Source organism: Canis lupus, chromosome 13 (genome assembly GCF_048164855.1).
Source record: "Canis lupus baileyi chromosome 13, mCanLup2.hap1, whole genome shotgun sequence".
Classification (NCBI taxonomy): Eukaryota; Metazoa; Chordata; class Mammalia; order Carnivora; family Canidae; genus Canis; species Canis lupus.
In genome coordinates, this window is record NC_132850.1 from 11,879,401 (window position 1) to 11,901,436 (window position 22,036).

The following is a 22,036-nucleotide window of genomic DNA, read 5'->3' on the forward strand; positions in this document are numbered from 1 at the left end:
CTTTTAATATAGTACACATGTTGGTGATTAATTCTTTGCCCTTTGTGTATCTGAAAAAGTCTTTATTTGATCTTCAATTGAAGGATATTTTTACTGAGTATAGAATTCTTAGTCGACACATTGGTTTCTTTTGGTGCTTTAAAAATGTTGCTCCACTTGTACTGTTTCTGAGAAGTCTGCTTTCATTCTTAATTTATTCCCCTAGACATATGATGTCTTTTCTCTGGTTTATTTTAAGATTTTTCTTTTTGGTATTAATTTTATGCAATGTAGTTATGATGTGCTTGGGTGTACCTTTCTTCATGTTGTTTTGTTTTGTTTTTCACCCAATGTTCATTTCGATTCTTAGATCTGTGGCTTTTTAGTTTTTATCAAATTCAGAACACTTTTGGCCATCATTTCTTAAAATAAGCTTTCTCCCCCTCTCCCTTTGCATCCTATTCCCAGGCTCCAATTACACTTATACTGTACTGCCAAGAGTTAGCCCATAGATAACTTTCCAGCTCTGACCATAAGTTTAGGAAAATGCATCCTGAGCCACATTTCTGAGCCAGCCCTTCTGTCTGTGATAGTCAGGGAGGGCTGTGAACAAGGGCAAGAGTATTGCATTGTAGCAGGAAAGGGAGAAGAAGCTATCAGGAGACCTGGCTTCAAGTCTAAGCTCTGGGTAGTCTTGTATCATAAAGGATAAATCCTTTATCCTCATATGATTTCAGTTTCTCCATCTATATAGTAACTCTTTTGTACATGTTGGTCTCTTATATTTCTAAAAGTGTATGAAAAGCTAATAGGATTTTTAATGATAGAGATGATGGAGCAGAAACTATTCCAGGTAGAAAGTGACATTATGTAAGGAACAAAAGGAAAATAATGCAAAACTTGAATACTGAATTCTTCATGCTAAGTTAGTAGACAACAAAAAATAATGATGGTGATCCAAACAGGATTATCTGTGTCTTCCCATAGTAAACTATGCCTCGGTATCCTTAGTGCTAGTGTGATGCTAATATAAAAGGGGAGGAAGCAAGTTAGCTGGTTCAGGAAGTCCTCTCACAACAGGTGCCACATTTTGTGGCAGAGATCCCTGTACTTAATGGCCTTTCATATCTGCAACAGTCTGTTTTAAAACAGACCTATTTACTTAGAGTGCTTTTATTATCAACTATATTTGTGTTCAAAGGGCTTCCAGCTGTGGTAGCTTTTAGAAGGTCCCTTTGTTGTGTGTACATAGTGTCATAACATGTCATTTCTGCCCAGCCAGTCGATTTCATTGACTCAGATGGGGCTGCTTTGTGGATGAGCTGTCTTCTTCCTCCTTAATTTTTACTGCAGACAACAAATATTTTATGCCTGGAAAGACTACTTATTCAACAAATGCTTATTAAACACCTCCCCAAAACTAGGCAATGTGTGAAACATTTGGAATATAGAGGTGTGTAATATAGACAAGGTCCTGTCTTTATGATGCTCACAGTGTCATGGAGGGGATGTCATATTAAGTTAATAATTATATGATAATTAATTAATTGCAATTGTGATAAATGTTGTAAAGGGAAAGTACAGAATGTTACAAGAGAAACCAAACTAATCTGGAGGAATGGGGTCAAGAAAATAATATAAAATAAAATTAGACATCCTAAGTATTTCTCCATTTATAGAAAGATAAGATTACTCCCGTAGGTTATACTGATTGTATTAGGGATTTCTGAATTTGGAAAGATAGACTTGTCCACAGGGGCATAAAATCCTAGAAACTCAATCCTTTAATTTAATAAGTGACTGAAAAGGGAGACATTATTTATCCAAGAACACACAGCTTGCCACTGGCAGGGGTTAGACTTAAACACAGATCTGCTAATCCCCCCATTACCTCTCCTCAGCGACTTAAAAAAATAGACATTATATATCAAGTACAGATCAGTCATGGCCAAATGAACTATTAAGTGGCCACTGTGTGCAAACTTGGATATTGAGTGTGAGAAAGAATTCAGAGTAATGAATTAGGCAAATGCTAATGTAAATAGAAATGCACAAAATACATCTTATCAGGTTGATGGTATCTGGTCATAGTAAAACCTAATGTATATACCAAAGTGGGAAATACCTAGCTGGAATTAGTGAAAATATATTTAAAGGTAAATGTTTCTGTTTCTCTAAGATATAAATACTAATGGCTTAGTAGAAGTCTCCAGATAGAAGTTTTTAAAACCCATTTTGATTCATGTGTAATATTATAAGACATGTAAATTATCCTTGAATGCTTAGCAGCCTGAGTGGTCTCTCAGTTAGGTTAAATATTGTTCCTGATACTGTCTGTGTTCCACCATAGAATTCACCTAGCCTGTCCTTTCACCAGAGAGAGTATAGCAATTAGCTTTATGCCAGCAACTTATAATTCTTCCTTATTTTTTATTTGAAAGACTGAGAATTAATGAAATGTAGCTATTTATATTAAAGATTTTGGAATTAGTTGAGTCTCTGAAACTAAAAGGAGATTGAGGCTTCAGAGAGAAAGCTAGTCTTGAATAGGAATCAATGAGAGCACCTAAATATATACTGAATTAGAAAGTCAAAAAATTAGAAAGTGTTAAGTAAAACCATATGAAATTTCCTTTTTTAGAGATCCAGAACAGTCAAATATTGATGAATTTATGTGATTTACTCAGCTGAATATAGGCCCAAGGGAACCTATATTCTAATGTCAACAGATACCACTATTTATTAAATTTAAGTATATGTCTATACTTCAGAATTTAACAAATGAGAAATTCTGGTAGTTGAATGAATAATTTCATATGCAGTAATAGTTTAAATGTAGATGGATGACATAATCACCTCAGAAGCTAAACATGTTTTAAAAGATCATCAACTTCGATAACTGCTAAGTCTTCCATACTTCATGAGTGTGAGTGTTGCGGGGAAGACTTAGTTCAATAACCAAGCATTAGTGATGTGATATAGACTATAATTAACCAGGGCATTTTTCTTTCAGCTTCTTATGCTGACCACAGGCTATCCTTTACTCATCACCCAGTCTTAGCCCCAGTGGTGACAGTCTCCAAGTTTATCTTAGAAAAATCAGGAGAAAAGGGGAAGGGAGCTCATCATTGTGAATATAAACTGTCAGGTGTTTTGAAAAACAGTTTCTATATTATTGCATTTAATTCTTATAACAACTCTCTGAAACAAATACTATTTCTATTTTACGGTCAAAGAAACTGAGATCCAAAAAGGTGAAATAACTTGCCCAAGGTCACAGTTTATGAGGTAGAGCTAGGCTTCAGACATTCTTATTTCACTATCTACTGTGCTGTTCTTCTTGGCTTGTTTGCTTATTTCTAACCTATATACTTTAGAAATGCCTTATTTAATTCTAATAAATTCACAGAAGAGAATTATCATTGTTTTCTTCCATTAAAAAAAAGTAATATAGTAAAACATATTTGAATCTTTTCTTTTAAGGATGAACGTGAAGCCAGAGAAAATGTGAAGAGAGAGCAAGATGAGGCCTATCGCCTTTCACTCGAGGCTGACAGAGCAAAGGTAGGTTTGGTCAAAGGACTTCTAAGATAAAAAACACAACCCGAAATAGTCTTTCATTATTTAAGTGCCAGCCCTTTTACCAGTTTGATCCCTAAGAATGTTTGGTTTGCAATGGAGGAAGCTAGATTCAATTAACAGAATATAATTTTACCCTTGGTTTTTTGTTGTTGTTTTTTTATTTTCGATTTTTTTTTTAGAGAGAGAGATTTTATTTATTCATTTGAAATGGAAGGATAGAGAGAGAGAGCATGAGCATGGGGAGAGGAAGAGGGAGGAGAACTGGACTTCTTCTCACTTCTTATCCAAGAACACACAGCTTGCCACTGGCTGGGGTTAGACTTAAACACAGATCTGCTAATCCCCCCATTACCTCTCCTCAGCGACTTAAAAAATAGACATTATATATCAAGTAGAGATCAGTCATGGCCAAATGAACTATTAAGTGGCCACTGTGTGCAAACTTGGATATTGAGTGTGAGAAAGAATTCAGAGTAATGAATTAGGCAAATGCTAATGTAAATAGAAATGCACAAAATACATCTTTTGTGGGGCTCAATCCCAGGACCCAGAGATCATGACTCAAGCTGAAGTCAGATATTTAACCATCTGAGCCACCCAGGTACCCCTCTACCCTTGTTCATTTTGATAACAAGTTTTTTAAGAATCAAGAAATAAAAACAAAAATAGACCTAATAATTATTTTCCTTGTTTTTTAATCAGTCTGTGGTAAAAACCTAGCAAACTTATAAAAGTTTGAACTTGGACAGCCCGGGTGGCTCAGCAGTTTAGTGCCGCCTTCAGTCCAGGGCCTGATCCTGGAGACCTGGGATCGAGTCCCGTGTCGGGCTCCCTGCATGGAGCCTGTGTCTCTGCCTCTCTCTCTCTCTCTCTCTCTCTCTCTGTGTGTCTCATGAATAAATAATAAATAATAATATAATAATATAAAATAATAATAAATAAATAATAAAAATAAATAAATAAAATCTAAAAAATAAAAATAAAAAGTTTGAACTTTAAAAAGTTCTTCAAGTGGTGTGCCTGGGTGGCTCAGTTCGTTAAGTGTCTGTCTTGGGCTCAAGTCATCCTGGAATCAAGCTCCGCAGCAGGCTCCCTGCTCCGTGGGGAGTCTGCTTCTTCCTCTCCCTCTGCCCCTTCCCCACTCATGCGCTCTCTCTCGCTCTCTCTCTCGCTCTCTCTAAATGAAATCTTAAAAAAAAAAAAAGTTTTTCAGGCGATTCCTTCTGTGCACTCAGGATCGAGAACACTGAGAACCACTGACTTATTTAATACTTCTTGAGTACCTGCTTCTCTGTTGGGCATTGAAGGAGGAGGTAACGAATAAGCTAGTTTCTGTCCTCAAAAGAAGGCTCACAATGTGGTGTAGAACAGTTAACTCAGCAAAAGAGACCAGAAAAAGGTCTTCTGAAGGATCTTGGCTGCCGCACGACGCAGAGCTACCATGGTATTAGTATGGGTACTTGACATGATTAGAGAGATGTGCTTGATTGTTGCTTCCATTTCCACTATTTTCAGAGAGAAACACTTCTGGTACCACAGTGCTGGGGGTGGGCTCTCTTTTTCCTCCTTTTTAAGTAAACCGTTGTTTATTGAGTGCTGGCTCCCTTCCTCTTTCATTGGCAGAGGGAAGCTCATGAACGAGAGATGGCAGAGCAGTTTCGTTTGGAGCAGATTCGCAAAGAACAAGAAGAGGAACGTGAGGTAGGGCGTAATTTCAAGTAAAGTTATTCAAAAGCTAGGTTTATTTCCACGGCATTGGATACTGAGGCTGTTAGTATTTCTTACTTCTTTCCACCTTTTCCAGACTCATTTTAAAATGGAAGATCTGACCTCTCCTTAAAAGAATGCTTCATGCTCTGAGGAAGATTCATGCTTTTCTATTCTTTTCAATTCCTTTTCTCTCTTCTTGCATGACCAGTGCTCCCATCCTCCCTGGATAGTGTCTCATCCCAAGAATACAAAGATTGTATTTTCTGCCCTTTCCCAGTCTTCATTTACCCTACTGGAAGAAACTGAGTTACTTCTGTGACATCTTGCACTGGGCCCCTAAATATGGGACATCCATTTAACATGGTTTATTTTTCCCCCCAAGTTCATGTCATGTTCATAACAATAGAGAGCATTTTTCATTCACTCATCTTGCAAATAGTTTTTTGAATACTTAGTATATCCCAAAATCTGTTAGGGGATAGGGTACAGATGTGGATCATCCCCACCAGGAGTACAAATCACTAGCCTAAAGTGCAGTGGGAACAAAGAGAAGGGGTGTCAAACAGCTTCCTAGGATGGTTTCACAAAAAAAGACTTTTAGAACTTTTTCTAGACGTGGGACTAATAGCAAATTTCACATATAGAAAGAGAAAACCATCTAACAACTGATGGAAAGGCCTGAGGGCCCTCACGTTAGCTGAGGAAAACTCCATTAGTCATCATTCCCAGTCAGAGGATGTCAGCTTGGACTTATTCAGTAAATATTTTTTGAACAAAAACTATGCTAGGCACTGAGAGAGAAACAGATAAGATAGTTTTTGCCTACAAGAAGAGATTGCATCTTGTAGGGAAGGTACATGTCTACAAGTAACAGCAAACCAAGGAAAAACTGCCAAATGACATAGAAGTAAAACATAATACTTAGAGAATTCATTGGCAAAGTAAAATCTTTTACAACTTTTAGAAACAGACCACACTATAGAAAAAGTGATAGGTCTTAAAAGATGTGTAATATTTCATGGTTTGGAAATCAAACTTTATTCGTGTTCAAACTTATTATTGAACCAGATACTATGCCTGACAAACCCTAGTCTCTGTACACTGAAGACTCTCAATAATGGAAGGTAGGGAATATTTTTATTGAGTATCTTCTGTGTATCAAGTACTTTTCTAGCTTCTGTGCATATGCTTAGTCACTGACTATTAAAACAAGCTACAAGATTAGAGACTTCTCTTTATGAGAGAGAAAACTGAAACTCATTGGGAAGTCACACATAAAAATGGAAAAACAAGATGAGTGAATGAAAAATTCATTCTGTGAACAAGGTCATATATCATTCTATATATCTATAGGATCATGTTTGCAGATTTTCATAAAAGTTAAGAGACAAATTTGTCACTATGCTCTTAGGCTATTTCAAGAAATATGGTTTAAAAATTTAGGACTCTCATTCTTTCATGCTCTTTCACAATGCACATGCTCTCAGTGGTTTATCTTCAACCGTATACTTAATAAAGGTCAAGTGTACACAAATAGCTGCATGTTTTGGATCTAGAGCTTGATAGTACGTGTATTTTCTTCTGATGATTTCTTCCTCTCATAGAAGACCCCATAAACATCCTTTAGCATACCTCAATATATATGTTCCAGCTGTAAACATGAGAGGGTGGAGCACAGAGGTAGGGAATTTACCACTAGTTATTACTGCACTTATCCATTGCTGTGCTCCCAGAAAACCAAGTTCAGGTAATGCTCCATATTCTACCCACACTTCCCCAGAGAGTCACAATTAAAGGCTCTTATAAATCTTACCATTAAGAACCTATCTTCTGTATATCTTAATTTAATTAAGTCTTATCCAAACTTACTTGACCCTTTTTTTCATGGAACACTAATTAACATATTTCAGCATACTCATGTATAACAGACAGTTTTGGGAAAGCTGGTATTGTGCAACCTCTGAAGAAATTGAGACTCAGGAAGATTATACAGTTTGCTTATGGTCACCAAACTGGTTGGACACATAATCTGGACTACAAGCTTGGTCACCTGACTTTTCACAGTAATACTGTCTTTCCTTCTAACCAGAAATCCTAACCCATGTAATTGTATTGAGAAATAAGAAATAAGAATGGTTTTATTATTTTAATTATCTCTAGTACTTCAAAATCCTTTGGAAAGATGAAGTATTGAATAGTCAAATCACCTTGGTTACAGGGAAATTCCTTAATGGTTGGTCTGATTTTGCTGTGTGGTGACTGTTGTAGTGAAATCAGTAAATCTAGGAAAACATTTTGATCTTGTCCTTGACCATGATAAGGAGAAAGGCTTTAAAACTATTCTGAAGGAAAAACGAAGGACAAAAAACTCCAGTATTTTACTAATTTATATATTTACTTGTTCTTTCCAAAATGAGTTTCAAGTAATTTACATAAAGATGTACAGTTCAAATGGCTTAAAAGGGAGAGAAAAGATATTATAATCAGGTTAAAGGAAAATAAAGACAAAAGTAAGATTAACATTTTGACAACAGACAATCCAGCACACCCAACCAAATGCATGTAATAGGATTCTGTACATTTGCTCAAAATGGACCACAAAATTTCTTCTATACTTCTCTTGGGCTAAAATGACTGTTTATATGTTTCACTTTATCTGTAACATCAGATAAAGGCCATTCTTTCTAAAGGTGAGATTTTTCAAGTGCTGAGACCTTAAAGCAATGTTTCTTTCTTGTGTTTCTCCTTCAAGAGGAAATTGTACAATATGGTGAATACTAGCCCCAAGTATATCTTATAGCTATAATAGCAAAAGGGAGTCATGTATAACAGCTTCTTATAGCTTTATATAATTCAAAGTCATAAGGCCAAAGAACAGTTTAATAAAAGCATCTCTGGAAAGACCCAAATAATATATTTTTTGGTAGTCCAGGTTAAAGCACAGATTTTATGGAAACTTAGAGAAATACATGAGGGCAGCCTCGGTGGCTCAGTGGTTTAGCGTCACCTTCTGCCCAGGGCCTAATTCTGGAGACCCAGGATCAAGTCCCACATCAGGCTCCCTGCATGCAGCCTGCTTCTCCCTCTGCCTGTGTCTTTGCCTTTCTCTCTTTCTCTCTGTCTGTCTCTCTCTCATGAATAAACAAATAAAATCTTTTTAAAAAATACATGAGCTACATATTCTTTAAGAAATCTTTACTGAAAAAAAGAAAAGAAATCTTTACTGAATATTGTTTTGCCACCAAATTTTTGGTAAGTAGAGGTTTCAGCTAAGATTATGGACTCCTGGGTCTTTTAATGAGTCAATATTTGCAGATATTTTGTTAATCTCCTTCAATGTGCAAATCACTGAATCATGTACTATAGATACTATATTGTATGTGACATAGCCCCTGCCCTCAGGAAGGTCACTGTCTAATATAGGAGGGTAGATGGATACAAAATAACTATAGGATAGGATCCTATGTGTTATAAAAACCATTAAAGTAGCACAGAGTGTTGACAATATTTGGATGAAGATGATTTCTGACGAGGAAGGCAATGAGAAAGATTTCACAGAGGGAAGAGGCTTTGGAAGATTGGTAAGAATTTTATGATTAACAGTAAAGTAGAAGAGCAGTTTGGATGGAGTCATGAATAGTAGGATGGCTGGATAATATGAATAAAGGGAGAAAGGCACAGGGCTTCTTCAGGGGATAGTAAACGGACAAATGTAGAACCCCGTCTAGTAATTAGATAAGGTTAAAAGGGCCAAGGTTTGGAGACTCACAAATGGGATAGAATAGGCACAAAGCTATTCCCTTTTGCTGCTGGTTCCCACAAAAAAGAAAAAGGTTACATGTTTGCCTATCTGCCCAAAGTTGTTTTCTTTTACATCTTGGTGCCTCCTCAAATAGATAATGTTAAATAATCTTAAAAGACCATTAAATGAAAAAAAAAAAAAAAAAAAGACCATTAAATGAGAGAAGAGAAGAGCATGGAATTACAAGCCTTGGTACTTCCCTTTAGTTTTCTGATTTGATCTTCACAACCATCCTATAAAACTCACTTGATATAGTATCATTACCATCTTACAGATGAAGAAATCAGATCACAGCAGGATTTAAAAAGCCTATTTTAAAATTCTTACCTAACATTTGCCTGGTAAAAGCAGAACCAGATCTTCTACTGGTATACTTTCTATTATCCCAAACTGGAAGAATGAAGGTGGGAACATGAATAGATTATTAAAGTAAAAAACTTCTCCTTATAATTTGTGTTTTTACTTCCTGTCACACAATGATAACACCACTCTATGAGCCACAAAGGTAATCATCCCTGCCATCATCATCATCAGTAGCTATTAAGCAATTAATTTGTGCTAAACTCTGTCCTTTGACATTATTTTTTTGAATCTCTACAACTTAATATGGTAGGTGCCAATACTGGAATACACCTTATTATAACTATAGAGACCATATATCCACAATTTCTTAAATAGTTTCACTTTGGAGTATTCTCCTGTTGTCTTCATGAACTATTAAAATAGACTAGAAATTCTAGTTTCGTGGTATCCAATACCAATCTACAGACTGTTCTTTATATCCCAGAAGCAGCCCAAAAGGCCTATGTCTGAATTTTGGTTATGACTATTTGCCTTGATTTACTTTATCCACCAGTGAGGCTATGTTTGTTGTAAGCAATCCATATTCTCTAGATGGATGATTGGTTGCCAGGAACACAGAATGGTTGCAAGATTGGGTCTGACCAACTGTTCTCATATAGGATCCATTCTGCTCCTTTGATGATCACAGAGTATCATGACTAAATTACTATCTGTACATTTGGCTCCCAAACTTACATCTCCAGCTCCTCCCTTTCCCTGAACTCCAGACTTGAATATTTCATTGCTAGCCCATCATCTCCCCGTAGGTGTTTAATAGCGCAAACTTAACATGTCTTAAATTGAACAATTGATCTTACCCTCCCCACTCAAAGGTGCTCCTCCTGCAGTCTTCCCTATTTTAATAGGTGGAAAACTTTCTAGTTATTTGAACCAAAAACCATGGAATCATCCTTGACTTCTCTTTTTCATATCCATATTTTATGGGCAAATCCTATTGGTTCTACCTTCAAAATACTTACACAATTCAGATGCTACTCACTAACTCCACCATTACCATCCTTTTGCAAGCCACCATTATCTGTTACCTGGATTACTTTAGTAACCTCCCAACTTGACTTGGTGCCTCCATTTTTGCCTTTCCTGTATGTCTTTTAAATTTTTTTTTTTTTATGATAGTCACACAGAGAGAGAGAGAGAGAGAGAGAGAGAGAGAGGCAGAGACATAGGCAGAGAGAGAAGCAGGCTCCATGCACCGGGAGCCCGATGTGGTATTCGATCCCGGGTCTCCAGGATCGAGCCCCGGGCCAAAGGCAGGCGCCAAACCGCTGCGCCACCCAGGGATCCCTCCTGTATGTCTTTTAATAAATCCTTTTTAAAAAACAATTGGCACATCATGTTACTTCAAAAACCCACAATAGCTTCATATCTCAAAATAAAAGCTAAAACCTTTACAGTGATTCTAATCAACATCAGCAGGATTTTTATTTTTTTTATTTTTTTTATTTTTATTTTTTTAGAGTTTTACTTTTTTTTTATTTTTTTTTATTTTATTTATTTATGATAGGCACACAGTGAGAGAGAGAGAGAGGCAGAGACATAGGCAGAGGGAGAAGCAGGCTCCATGCACCGGGAACCCGATGTGGGATTCGATCCCAGGTCTCCAGGATCGCGCCCTGGCCCAAAGGCAGGCGCTAAACCGCTGCGCCACCCAGGGATCCCCTCTGCAGGATTTTTAAAAAGAAATTGACAAAAGTGATTCTAAAATTGATATGAATAGGCAATAGAACTGTAAAAGCCAAAACAATTTTGAAAAAGAACAAAACTGGAAGACTACCAGGGTTCAAGACAGTATATTCAAGACAGTGTGGGAATTGGCAAAAGAACAGACCCATATTTCAGTGAGACAGAATAGTCCAGAAATAGACTCACACATATGGTCAGTTGATTTTTGACAAAGGTGTAAAGGCAAGTCAATGGAAAAAGGATAATCTTTCAACAAGTAATGCTGCAACTATTGAATGTTCATATGTAAAAAAATGCAAAAACACAGAACAATTTCTAAAAAACCTTCCCAGTCCATTTCTTGCATCATATGCAAAAATTAACTCCAAACAGGTCGTAGACCTACAACTATTAAAGACCTAGAAGAAAACATAGGGAAAAAAATCTTCATTATCTTAAGTTAAGCTAAGATTTCTTAGACCTAACACCAGAAGCACAATCTGCAAAATAACAAGTATCTAAATTAGACTAAATCAAAATTAAGAACTTCTACTGTTCAAAGACACTGTTAAGAAATTGAAGACAAGGCACAGACTGAGAGAAAATCACATACCTACTGTCTAGAATACATAATGAACTATCAACATTCAATAAAAAAACAAATAACCCAAGTTTCTAGATGGACAAAATATTTAAACAGACGCTTCATCAAAGAAGATATACACAAGGGCAAATAAGCACATGAAAAGATGCTCAACATTATTAGTCATTAGGGAAATGCAAATTAAAACCACAATAGATACACACCAATTAGATGGCTTTTTGAAAGAAAAAATTACTGGTAAAGGTGAAGAACAACTGGAACTCATATATTAATGATGATAGTCATTAAGATAGCAAGTCCACTTTGGAAAATAATTTGGCACTTTGTTTTAAAGTTAAACATACATGTACCATATGACCCAGCAGTCAGACACCTAGATATTTACACGGGTGAAATAAAGTAATAAAATTTATGTTCACACAAAAATCTGTGCATAAATATTTATAATAGCTTTATTTGTACTACCAAAAACTGGAAACAACTTAAGTGTCCCCCAGCTGGAGAAGGAGTAATCAAACTGATAATATCTATACAATGGGAATACCACTTGGCAATAAATAAGAAACTACTCATATAATCAACATCATAGATGAATTTCAAATACATTATACTAAATGAAGGAAGCCACTTATATGATGTTTATGACTGTATTTATATAACATTCTAGAAAGGTAAAACTAGGGATGGAAAACAGGTTGGAAGTTGCCAGGGGCTAGAAATGAGGGAATTGCTTGTGTGTGTGTGTGTTTGTGTGTGTGTGTGTGTGTGTGTGTGTGTGTTTCGGGGGGGGGGTGATAGAACTGTTCTTTATCGTGATTGATGATGGTTATGTAAATATATGCATTCATCAAAACTCACAACTATACATTTAGAGGGATGGGTTTTACTGCATATAAATTATATCTCAATTCTAAAATGGGGGAAAAATCATTACAGAGGCTACTCAAAGCCATGTATGATTTATTCACCCCTCTCCTTTGATTCCTCTTTAACCAACTCCATCCCCCTCTTCCCCTGATCTTCTGCTTCAGGCACCAGGGCTTGGCAGTTACTGTGACTTCTGTCTGTGATACTTCTCTCTGATCTGAATGTCCTTGTGACTCCCTCTCTTTTAGGTCTTTGCTCACTGGCATAGTTGTTGCACATTGAGGCTTACACAGTTGGTTTATTTGGGTTTTTTTTTTTAAGATTTATTTATTTTAGAGAGAGGAGTGGGGAGAGCATGTGTACCCTGCGGGAGGCGCAGAAGAAAAGAATATCATGCAGACTCACCGCTCAGGGCTGGGCTCAATGCAGGGCTCATCGTGGGGCTCATCGCCAGGTTCTGTCTCACCACGCATGAGATCATGACCTGAGCCAAAACCAAGAGTCAGAGGTTTAACCAAACTGAGCCGCCCAGGCGCCCCAAGGCTTACAGAGTTTAAAGTTGTACCCCTCCTTCCTTTCTACCAGCCTCCCTGTATTCTCTCCATAGCACTCGTTACTTTGTGACAAACTATACATTTTCCTATGTGTGTATTTGTTGTCTTTCTTCCACCCTTCTAAAATACAGGCTCAAAAAATAAATAAATAAATAAATAAATAAATAAATAAATAAATAAATAAATAAATAAATAAATAAATACAGGCTCCATATAAGCAGAATTCTTTTAATCTATTTTGTTCACTGATATTTTCTTATCATTTAGAACAATGCCTGGCACATAGGAGGTGCTCCGTAAGAATTCATGGAATTAATGACTGTTAGCCTATTTTAAACTCTGCTTTAACTAGCTATAAACTGTTATTTGGTGGGTACCCAAAGAACCCTAAAAGATACTGTGTGCATGCATGTACTTATGTATGTGTATATGTATATGTGTAAATTTGTATATGTATATGTGTAAATTAAGTCAGTCCTTGATTTTTATTTTTAAGAGACTGGTATACGTATATATTATTTTTCCTGTTTAAAAATCATAGCTATGTAGAAACTGCCTTTTCTGGGTGTCTATCTTTACTACCAAATTTCACTTCAAATAAGTCCCCATTTCTCATCCCTCAGACATGAATGCTCTGAGTATTCATATTTTTTAGTAAGACAAAATGTCCAAGATCAATTTATATTTCCAACTTATACTAGGTTTCCTTGTTTTGCTACAAACCTAAAATAATGCAAATAAAAAGTTATATTTGTTGAGCAAACCAAATTGAAGCTTAACAATGGTGTTTACTATGACTGCTATTCAAGTATGGGTGTCCTTTATGTCGTTTTGTAACAATATTTACTTACATGAAGCCTTTGTTTTTAGCCAGTATATTTGAAACTGAGCTACTGATGTGTTCTTTTTTGCTAGTAAAACTTGAGTCCTCAGATCCCAAGGTTGCCAACTTACCTAATATTCCTTCATTGTTTTCCACATTGGGACCACTGGTGTGGGATATCTAAGGTCTGTTTTCATTCTGGGGAAAAGCCCTAGAGACTGGGTGCATTGAGGAAGCAGATATTGTCTGCACAATGAGTGGGGTAATGAGCTACTGTTGTTTATTCTTCTGTAGTATAATTGGTTCAGTTCAGACAATAATGTAGCATCTGTTGTTATACCGTGCAGGGAAATGTCAAAATAGAAAGCAAGCAGACAGGTGGATTAAAGGGAGAACAGGAGAAGAAACCAGGAAATATCACATTAAGTTCTGATTTAGAGTAGGTGCAGAGGGATTATAGTAATGATAATGATAACACCAACAACAACTGTCATCTGTTGAGCACAGTATTACATCCTGAGGTTCCATGCTAGGCACAACTGAATGCTGCCATGTGTCAGCACTTGATAAGTACATTTACTTATAAACATTTACTGCATTTTATACGAAAACCTTTGTGAGGAAGGTATTATTGCCCCTTTTTCTTATATGGGATAACTGAAGTTCGTGAAGACTGTCATATGCCTAATAGCAAGATTTGAACCTCTGTCTGTCATACCAAGGCCTATTTACTAGCCATTCATCACGTTTAATTATTGAAGTTTTTTTAAACTGCAGTACTAGAAGTCAGGATAGTGATTAACTTTGAGGAAAATAATTTTTAGGAAGGAGACAAAAGGGCTTCTGAGATGCTTGATCAGGGTGCCACTTTTATGTTCACTTTTGAGAAACTTATCAAGTTGTGCATTATTGCACACTATCTCAATGCACTGTACTATGCACACTATCTCATATGCATGTTATATTTCAGTAAAAACTTGAAAACAATGGCAAAATACATGACTTGACAAAAGATAAAGCTTTGTACAATGTAGCACTGATGGAAATTTTGCAAAAAAAAGTTTAAAATATATGTTTATATAAAAACATGCATGAGAAATTGATGGAGAGTGTGGTGATGACAAAGTTTTAGAAATAATTGGTGGTGATAGTAACATAACATTGTGTGGAATATACTTATTGCCACTAAATTGTACACTTAAAAACGATTTAAAAAATTAGTGAGTGTAAACACTCAAATGATAGCAGGGGCTATCCCTTGATGGTGCATCCGGAAATGAATTGTAATGCTGTGCTTATCACTTATTTTTGCAATGATTATATATATTATTTCTATAATCAGGAAAAAAATTTAATCTCAAAGATATAGGTTTTTTTTTAAGTTTTCATTTTAATTCCAGTTAACATACAGTGTTATATTAGTTTCAGGTGTACAATATAGTGATTCAGCAGTTCCATACATCACCTAGTGCTCATCACAAGTACACTCCTTAATCCCCATCACCTATTTCACCCATCTCCCTGCCTAGCTCCCCTCTGGTGACCATCAGTTTGTTCTCTGTAATTAAGCGTCTGTTTCTTGGTTTGTCTCTCATTCTCCCTTGTTTTTTTCCCTTTGCTCATTTATTTCTTAAACACATATGGATGAGGTCACATGATATTTGTCTTTCTCTGACTTATTTCACTTAGCACTATACCCTGTAGTTCCATCTATGTCGTTGCAAATGGCAAGATTTCATTCTTTCTTATGACTAATATTCCATTGTATATATATGCCACCTCTTCTTTATCTGTTTATCAATTGATGGATACGTGGGCTATTTCCGTATCTTAGCTATTGTAAATAATGCTGCTATAAAAAATGTAGAGATGAGTGTATCCCTTTGAATTAGTTTAGTGTTCTTGTATTCTTTGGGTAAATATCTAGCAGTACAATTGCTGGATTGTAGGGTAGTTCTATTTTTGAGGAACCTCCTCCATACTGTTTTTTGGAGTGGCCGCACCAGCTTACATTCCGACCAACAGTGCAGGAAGTTTCCTTTTTTTCCACGTCCTCGCCAACACCTGTTGTTTCTTGTGTTGTTGATTTTAGCCATTCTGACAGATGTGAAGTGGTATCTCATTGTAGTTTTGATTTGTATTTCCCTGGGTAAGTAATGGTAAGCATCTTTTCATGTGTCTGTTGGCCATCAGAAACACAGTTTTAAAGAACCACAGTGTTAGGATAGTCAAATGAGGGATGCCTACTGAGTGGCTCAGTTGGTTAAGCATCCAACTCTTAGTTTCAGCTCAGGTTGTGATCTCAGGGTCATGAGATTGAGCCCTGTGCCCACCTCCACACTGACCTCAGGGCTACTTAAGATTCTCCCTCACCCTCTGCCCCTCCTGCTTCTGCACTCCATTTCTCTCTCTAAAATAAATAAATCTTTTCAAAAATAATAAAATGATCCCACTTAATAGTTTAGAAAATGTATATAACTAATCCACAGAGATGTTTTGTCCCTAGAAGCAACTCTTGGTTAGCCCTTAAGGAAACATGTATGTAGAAAATTAATCTGAAAATTGATGCTGGAGGAAATCAGACCTCAAAGAAAGGAATTGATCAGTTCTTGGCTACTAAGAGAAAAGCCCATGAGAGTCAGATTATTTTACCATTTATTTAGTACCTCCTGTGGGCTTAACACCATACTAAAGCATTTTTGCATGTTATTTCAGTTAACTTGTTAGTTTATTCCTTCTCTTACCAAGTACATATTGAGCATCTATTCTGTGCTATGCACTACTCTTGAAATAAGTAAGACATGTTTACACACTCTTACGGAGGTTGCAAACAAGTGGGAAAGTCAGACATTAGACAAATAACTATAGTACAGTGTAGAGAATTCCAGTACAACTGAAATTTAATTTTGATATACACAAGTTCATCTAGTCATTGGGTTATTAATATATGACAGTGCTACTAAAATAGCTTAATATTTTAAAATATTCACTTGAAACTCATTGCTGACCAGAACACCAATATTAGATAAATAAACTCATGCTATCTAAGAAAGAGAGAGAGAGAAGGAAGGACAGACGGACAGACAGGCAAAAGTAACTGGTCTAACTTCCTATCCTTCTGATTTTTAGATTATATTTCTTATGTCTCCATTTCTGGGTCTCAATTTCTCCATATAAAAAATGAGAATATAAGACTATATATATAGGAAGCAATTGGGTATTTGATACCTGTTCCCTCAATCACAAACACCTGAACCCTTCAATAGAAAACAATTAATTATATTTCTTTTCTATGTGATTACTTGTCAATTTAATAATACATGTCATCAAGGTGGGACTTACTTTAATTGCTTACTAGATCAATATTAAGAAAATGAAAACTTGCTTCTATTGTCAAGCATCAAGCTTGGATAATAAATGGATAGTAACTTTTTGATGAGTTTATTCGATTCTCTCCCTGTCCCGTTCCCTACAGTCCTATCACACACTTTGACACTTGGTTTTTGCCCTCTTTAGGCCATCCGGCTCTCCTTAGAGCAGGCCCTGCCTCCAGAGCCAAAGGAAGAAAATGCTGAACCCGTGAGCAAACTGCGGATCCGGACCCCCAGTGGCGAGTTCCTTGAGCGGCGATTCCTGGCCAGCAATAAGCTCCAGATTGTCTTTGATTTTGTTGCTTCCAAAGGATTTCCATGGGACGAGTTCAAGTTACTCAGTACCTTTCCTAGGAGAGACGTAAGTTCATGTGCCTGTTTTAGGAAATGTGTCCATTGGGAAATATCCTATCATTAGGGCTAGACAAAGTAGTCTAAGAAAAGTCCCATGGTACAGCATGCTACAAGCCCTAGGAGTACTTTGTTCTGCACACCATTCTCTCCTCAGCCTTTGAAGAAGGTATGTCTTCCCAGGCCAACAAACATGTGCCCAGGAGCCTATGTAAGAAATTAAGTACTAAGTCTTTCTTCCTTCCTAGCTGTTTCCCCTATTCCAGCATCTATTTAGGTTTTCCCAAAATCTCATCTCTATATACCTTAGAGTAGATCTGAAAATTGTGTGCTTAACAACTTAACAGTTCAATCAGGGTCAGTGATTATATAGGTTCACTAAGTCATGCTAAACCAAGAGTATTTTGTGATTTGATAGTTCTTACTATCCTGTAAAGTCACAAAGGATGACCTATATTCTATGCTTATCTGTATTTCAGCAAGGTATTTGATAGTCTCTAATAGTATCCTGGGACAAAGTAGAGATATAAATCTATAGTTAGGTAGTTTCATTGCTGATTAAATGGTAGTATCCAGAAAGTGTTGACTAAGTGATTATCCTCTCCCTAAAGGAAACCAAGAGGTTCTGTATTTAGTCCTTTATTACTCACCATGCTTATTGGAACTTACACGAAGACCTTATCAGATTTATGGATTATGAGAAAATCAGATTCAAGAAAACCTTAAAATACTAAAACATTAGACAAAAATGAACCTATAGAAATTTTACAGAAATATTCAGAGATAGCGAGATTCCCACATTAGACTTAGAGAATTAATTACATTTGAAATAGACCATGTATTATTAGAGGTTATCATTGAATTAGGCTGAATATACATTATTGTCTTGTGGCTGCTAACAAAATGCTAGCTGAATTTTTTGAGGATAATCCCAACAAGAGGATAACTTAATGGTCCTATTCAACTGTGTACTAAAATAATCTCACCTTGAAAGAGTCTGTAGACTCCATGCTGAAGCCTAAAGAAAAAAAAGAGCATGTCTAGAGCAGGGCTAGTAGGAAGATGAGGGAACTGGGAATTATATATCATTCAAAGAACATTTCCTCTAGAGATGGAAATGCCATGGGAGACATGACTGTTATCTTCAGCTACTTGAAGGTCTGCCGTGAAAAAAAAATGGGATCTTCTTTTGCGAGGTTCCAAGGACAGAATTGGGACCAATGATTTGAAAGTTACAGGAGGCAGTTTTGGCCCAATATAAGAAAGCACTTTCTAAGTAGGGAATGAGTATCTTGTGTCATGAAGTGGTAGTTTTACTGTCATTGGAGATAACCAAGCATTGCTAAATGATCCCTTTTCAGCAATACTGGATATTTATGGAGAAGGATTCATTCCTGGTGTTCCTACTTTAAATGGGATGGAGCTTAAACTAGCTTACCTCTAAAATCTACAGTAAATCTTAATATTCTGTGATTCCATTTTGATGTAATAATATGAAGTCTAGTAACTTAGACTTAATCTAAAACACAAAACCTAGGGATGCCTGGGTGGCTCAGTGGTTGAGCACCTGCCTTCGGCCCAGGACATGATCCTGGAGTCCCAGGATCAAGTCCCACGTTGGACTCCCTGCATGGAGCCTGCTTCTCTCTCTACGTATGTCTCTGCCTCTCTCTCTCTGTGTCTCTCATGAATAAATAAATAAAATCTTTTTAAAATAAATAAAAAATAAAACACAAAACCAAGAATTTGATTAAGAGTCATCTTAGTCCCTCACAGTGGCTGTCAGATTTACAGAGTAGAGACAGAAACCAGTGGTATATGTTTAGCTCTACCCCTCAGCCACAAAATCCCTAGGTGGGATGAGGATCCTGCTACTTATGTCTAAGCCAAGGAAACTAGAATAACCACAAGTGCTGGACATTGCTCCTCTCTCACTAGCCCCACTTACTGCTCCAAGCAGTTTTTCTTTGTTCATATATACCACACACAAATATGTACTAGGGAACATGCATGTATGTACATGCTCTGTGTACTGCATGGCCAGGTAAAAAAACTACTTTAATTCTGACACTGAAGTTAAACTCTAAATATGTAAACACTTAGGATAGAACCACTATCAAAGGGATCAAGGTCGGCCTGAGTCTCATACTTATGTTCTATGATGAACATCTCTCTTAAAGAACTTATAAAACTTTGGAACTACTTAGTCTCTCCCGACTCTTGGTTTTTTTGTTTGTTAAATTTAAGTGTTATTAACATATAACTTTATATTACTTTCAGGTATACAACATAATGATTCAGTATTTGTGAACATTGTGAAATGATCACCACAATAAGTCTAGCTAATATCCATCATCATACATAGTTACAGGTTGTTTTTTTTCCCTTGTGATGAGAACTTCTAAGATCCCAACCTTTGGTTTTAAGGTATTCTTCTGGGCCTTTCATTTGAAAATGAAAGTACTAGAAGAAATAGTCTAAGGACCTTACTGGCTTTTAAAACTAAACTTTATTTTCTTTTAAATTAATTTTTAAACCTGATTACTGGGGATCAGGTGGGGGAACAATCTCAAAATTAGCTAGATTTTATGATCAGTGTTAATGACGTCTTCCCACAAGGTAGAAATGTAGACTGTACAAAGCTGCTGTTATAAATAAGCAAGAGAACTGTGAAGTGAAATGCAGAAGGTTGTTGGGCCTGCTACCTGCTGCCTTGAGTTTTACTGACTAAGGACTCAGCCTTTTCAGTACAGATTTTGTTAACTGTGGATTTGCCCTAAACGGAAGGTCAATCACCTAGTCTCAGAGAAAATGTACTTTTAAAAAAAAAAAAATTATTTATTTATTCATGAGAGACACACAGAGAGAGGCAGAGACACAGGCAAAGGGAGAAGCAGGCTCCATGCAGGGAGCCTGACGTGGGACTTGATCCCAGGTCTCCAGGATCATGCCTTGGGCTGAAGGCAACACTAAACCACTGAGCCACCCGGGCTGCCCCAAAAATGTACTCTTGATTTAGATCTCAATCATTCACTATTCGATCTGGTTACCAGTCTCTTCTCCCAATGTCCCTTTAACACCTGATCCCATTTCTACCTCAAACCCTAGCCCAGGGCCAATTTAGATCAAGTTTGGCCCATTTCCCCAGAGGAAAAGTCTAACCAGAGGCTTATTTATCTAGGAGGAATTCAGAGCTTCCCAATATCCATCACAGGTCCATTTATGGTCCTTGGTCAACTTTGATATTATGTGCACAGTGATTTTTCTAAAACCCTATTCTGATCATTCCCGTTCTTGTTTAAAAATTCATTAATAGCTCCTTATAGCCCTAAGATAAGGATAGACCCCTTAGAATACTTTCAAAAACTCTTCCCAATCTGGTCCATACCTACCTTTCCACCTTAAGTTCAGCATCTCTTATTTCCATCACCAGAAGGTATGAGATTGCTCACTAGTCATGGAAGACTCAAGAGACTCTCATGCCTCTGTGCTCTTGAATATTGTTCAATATTCAAGGTAACGTTGGTAAACGTTTTTCTGCACCCCCAGAAGGATACTCTTCCTTCTTGAGTATCCACCCTCCCCACTCTTCCTGGCCTGTTTGACCTCATCTTTTAATGCCTGGTGCAAATGTCATCCCCTCTGAGAAGCCCTCCCCTCTCCCAGGCTCCTTACCTATGAACCCATTGCAGTTTGTACATTCCTCTCTCATAGCACTTATCCTGTTCTATAATTTTTTGCAAAGGCTGTCCATATCATGTTCATGTCTACCTCCCCTGAAGTTCCCAGCATGGTACCTCACACATTAGCATTTAGTTACTGTTGTCAAGTATTAATGATCTCCAGTCTGATTCTGAATCTCTGATTCCAGAGTGAACTAGAGAAGTTATTCCAAAAGAGAATAGATACCCTAGGCCCACCCAGATTCCAGACAAGATCTAAACCCAGGAAGCCCACCCAGGACTCGTTAGACCTCCTAGAGCCAGGGGTAGGGTGAGAGTTAATGGCCCTTCATCCTTTTCTGAATGCTCTTTCAAGTCAAACGACTAGTGTTTTTGCAAGGCTATTCTGTAACAGCCATCTGTGTCTGCAAGGATTAGGATCTAATTTGTAAAAGTCATCTTAAATTACAACCAAACTAAAGACTGTTAAAAAGCACATCTTAATACCTCGCCTCTTTAATAACAAATAACATAAGACTTAACTCCAGGAGTCTTATTGTGTCTTCAGCCTTTTCTCTACAAAGCAGAGACTGATTTCTCACCATAGGACCTGGTAAACGTTTTTCTGCACCCCCACTCCCCAATCAAAACAATACTTCATGTTAAGATTTCCCAGCTGTCCAACTATTTACTAAATGTCTGGTGG

At 36.9% G+C, this 22,036-nt stretch overlaps 1 protein-coding gene across 4 annotated transcripts in view; it reads left to right on the forward strand.

Annotated features, from left to right (window-relative positions):
* FAF1 (Fas associated factor 1) overlaps window positions 1-22,036 on the forward strand; it is a 460,794-nt gene that overhangs the window by 405,822 nt on the left and 32,936 nt on the right. For all 4 annotated transcript variants that reach the window (XM_072772177.1, XM_072772178.1, XM_072772179.1 and 1 more), the window contains 3 exons: window positions 3,463-3,543; window positions 5,185-5,262; window positions 17,463-17,678. In XM_072772177.1, coding sequence (XP_072628278.1) covers window positions 3,463-3,543; window positions 5,185-5,262; window positions 17,463-17,678 — 375 coding nt within the window. The remainder of the gene's footprint in view (window positions 1-3,462; window positions 3,544-5,184; window positions 5,263-17,462; window positions 17,679-22,036) is intronic.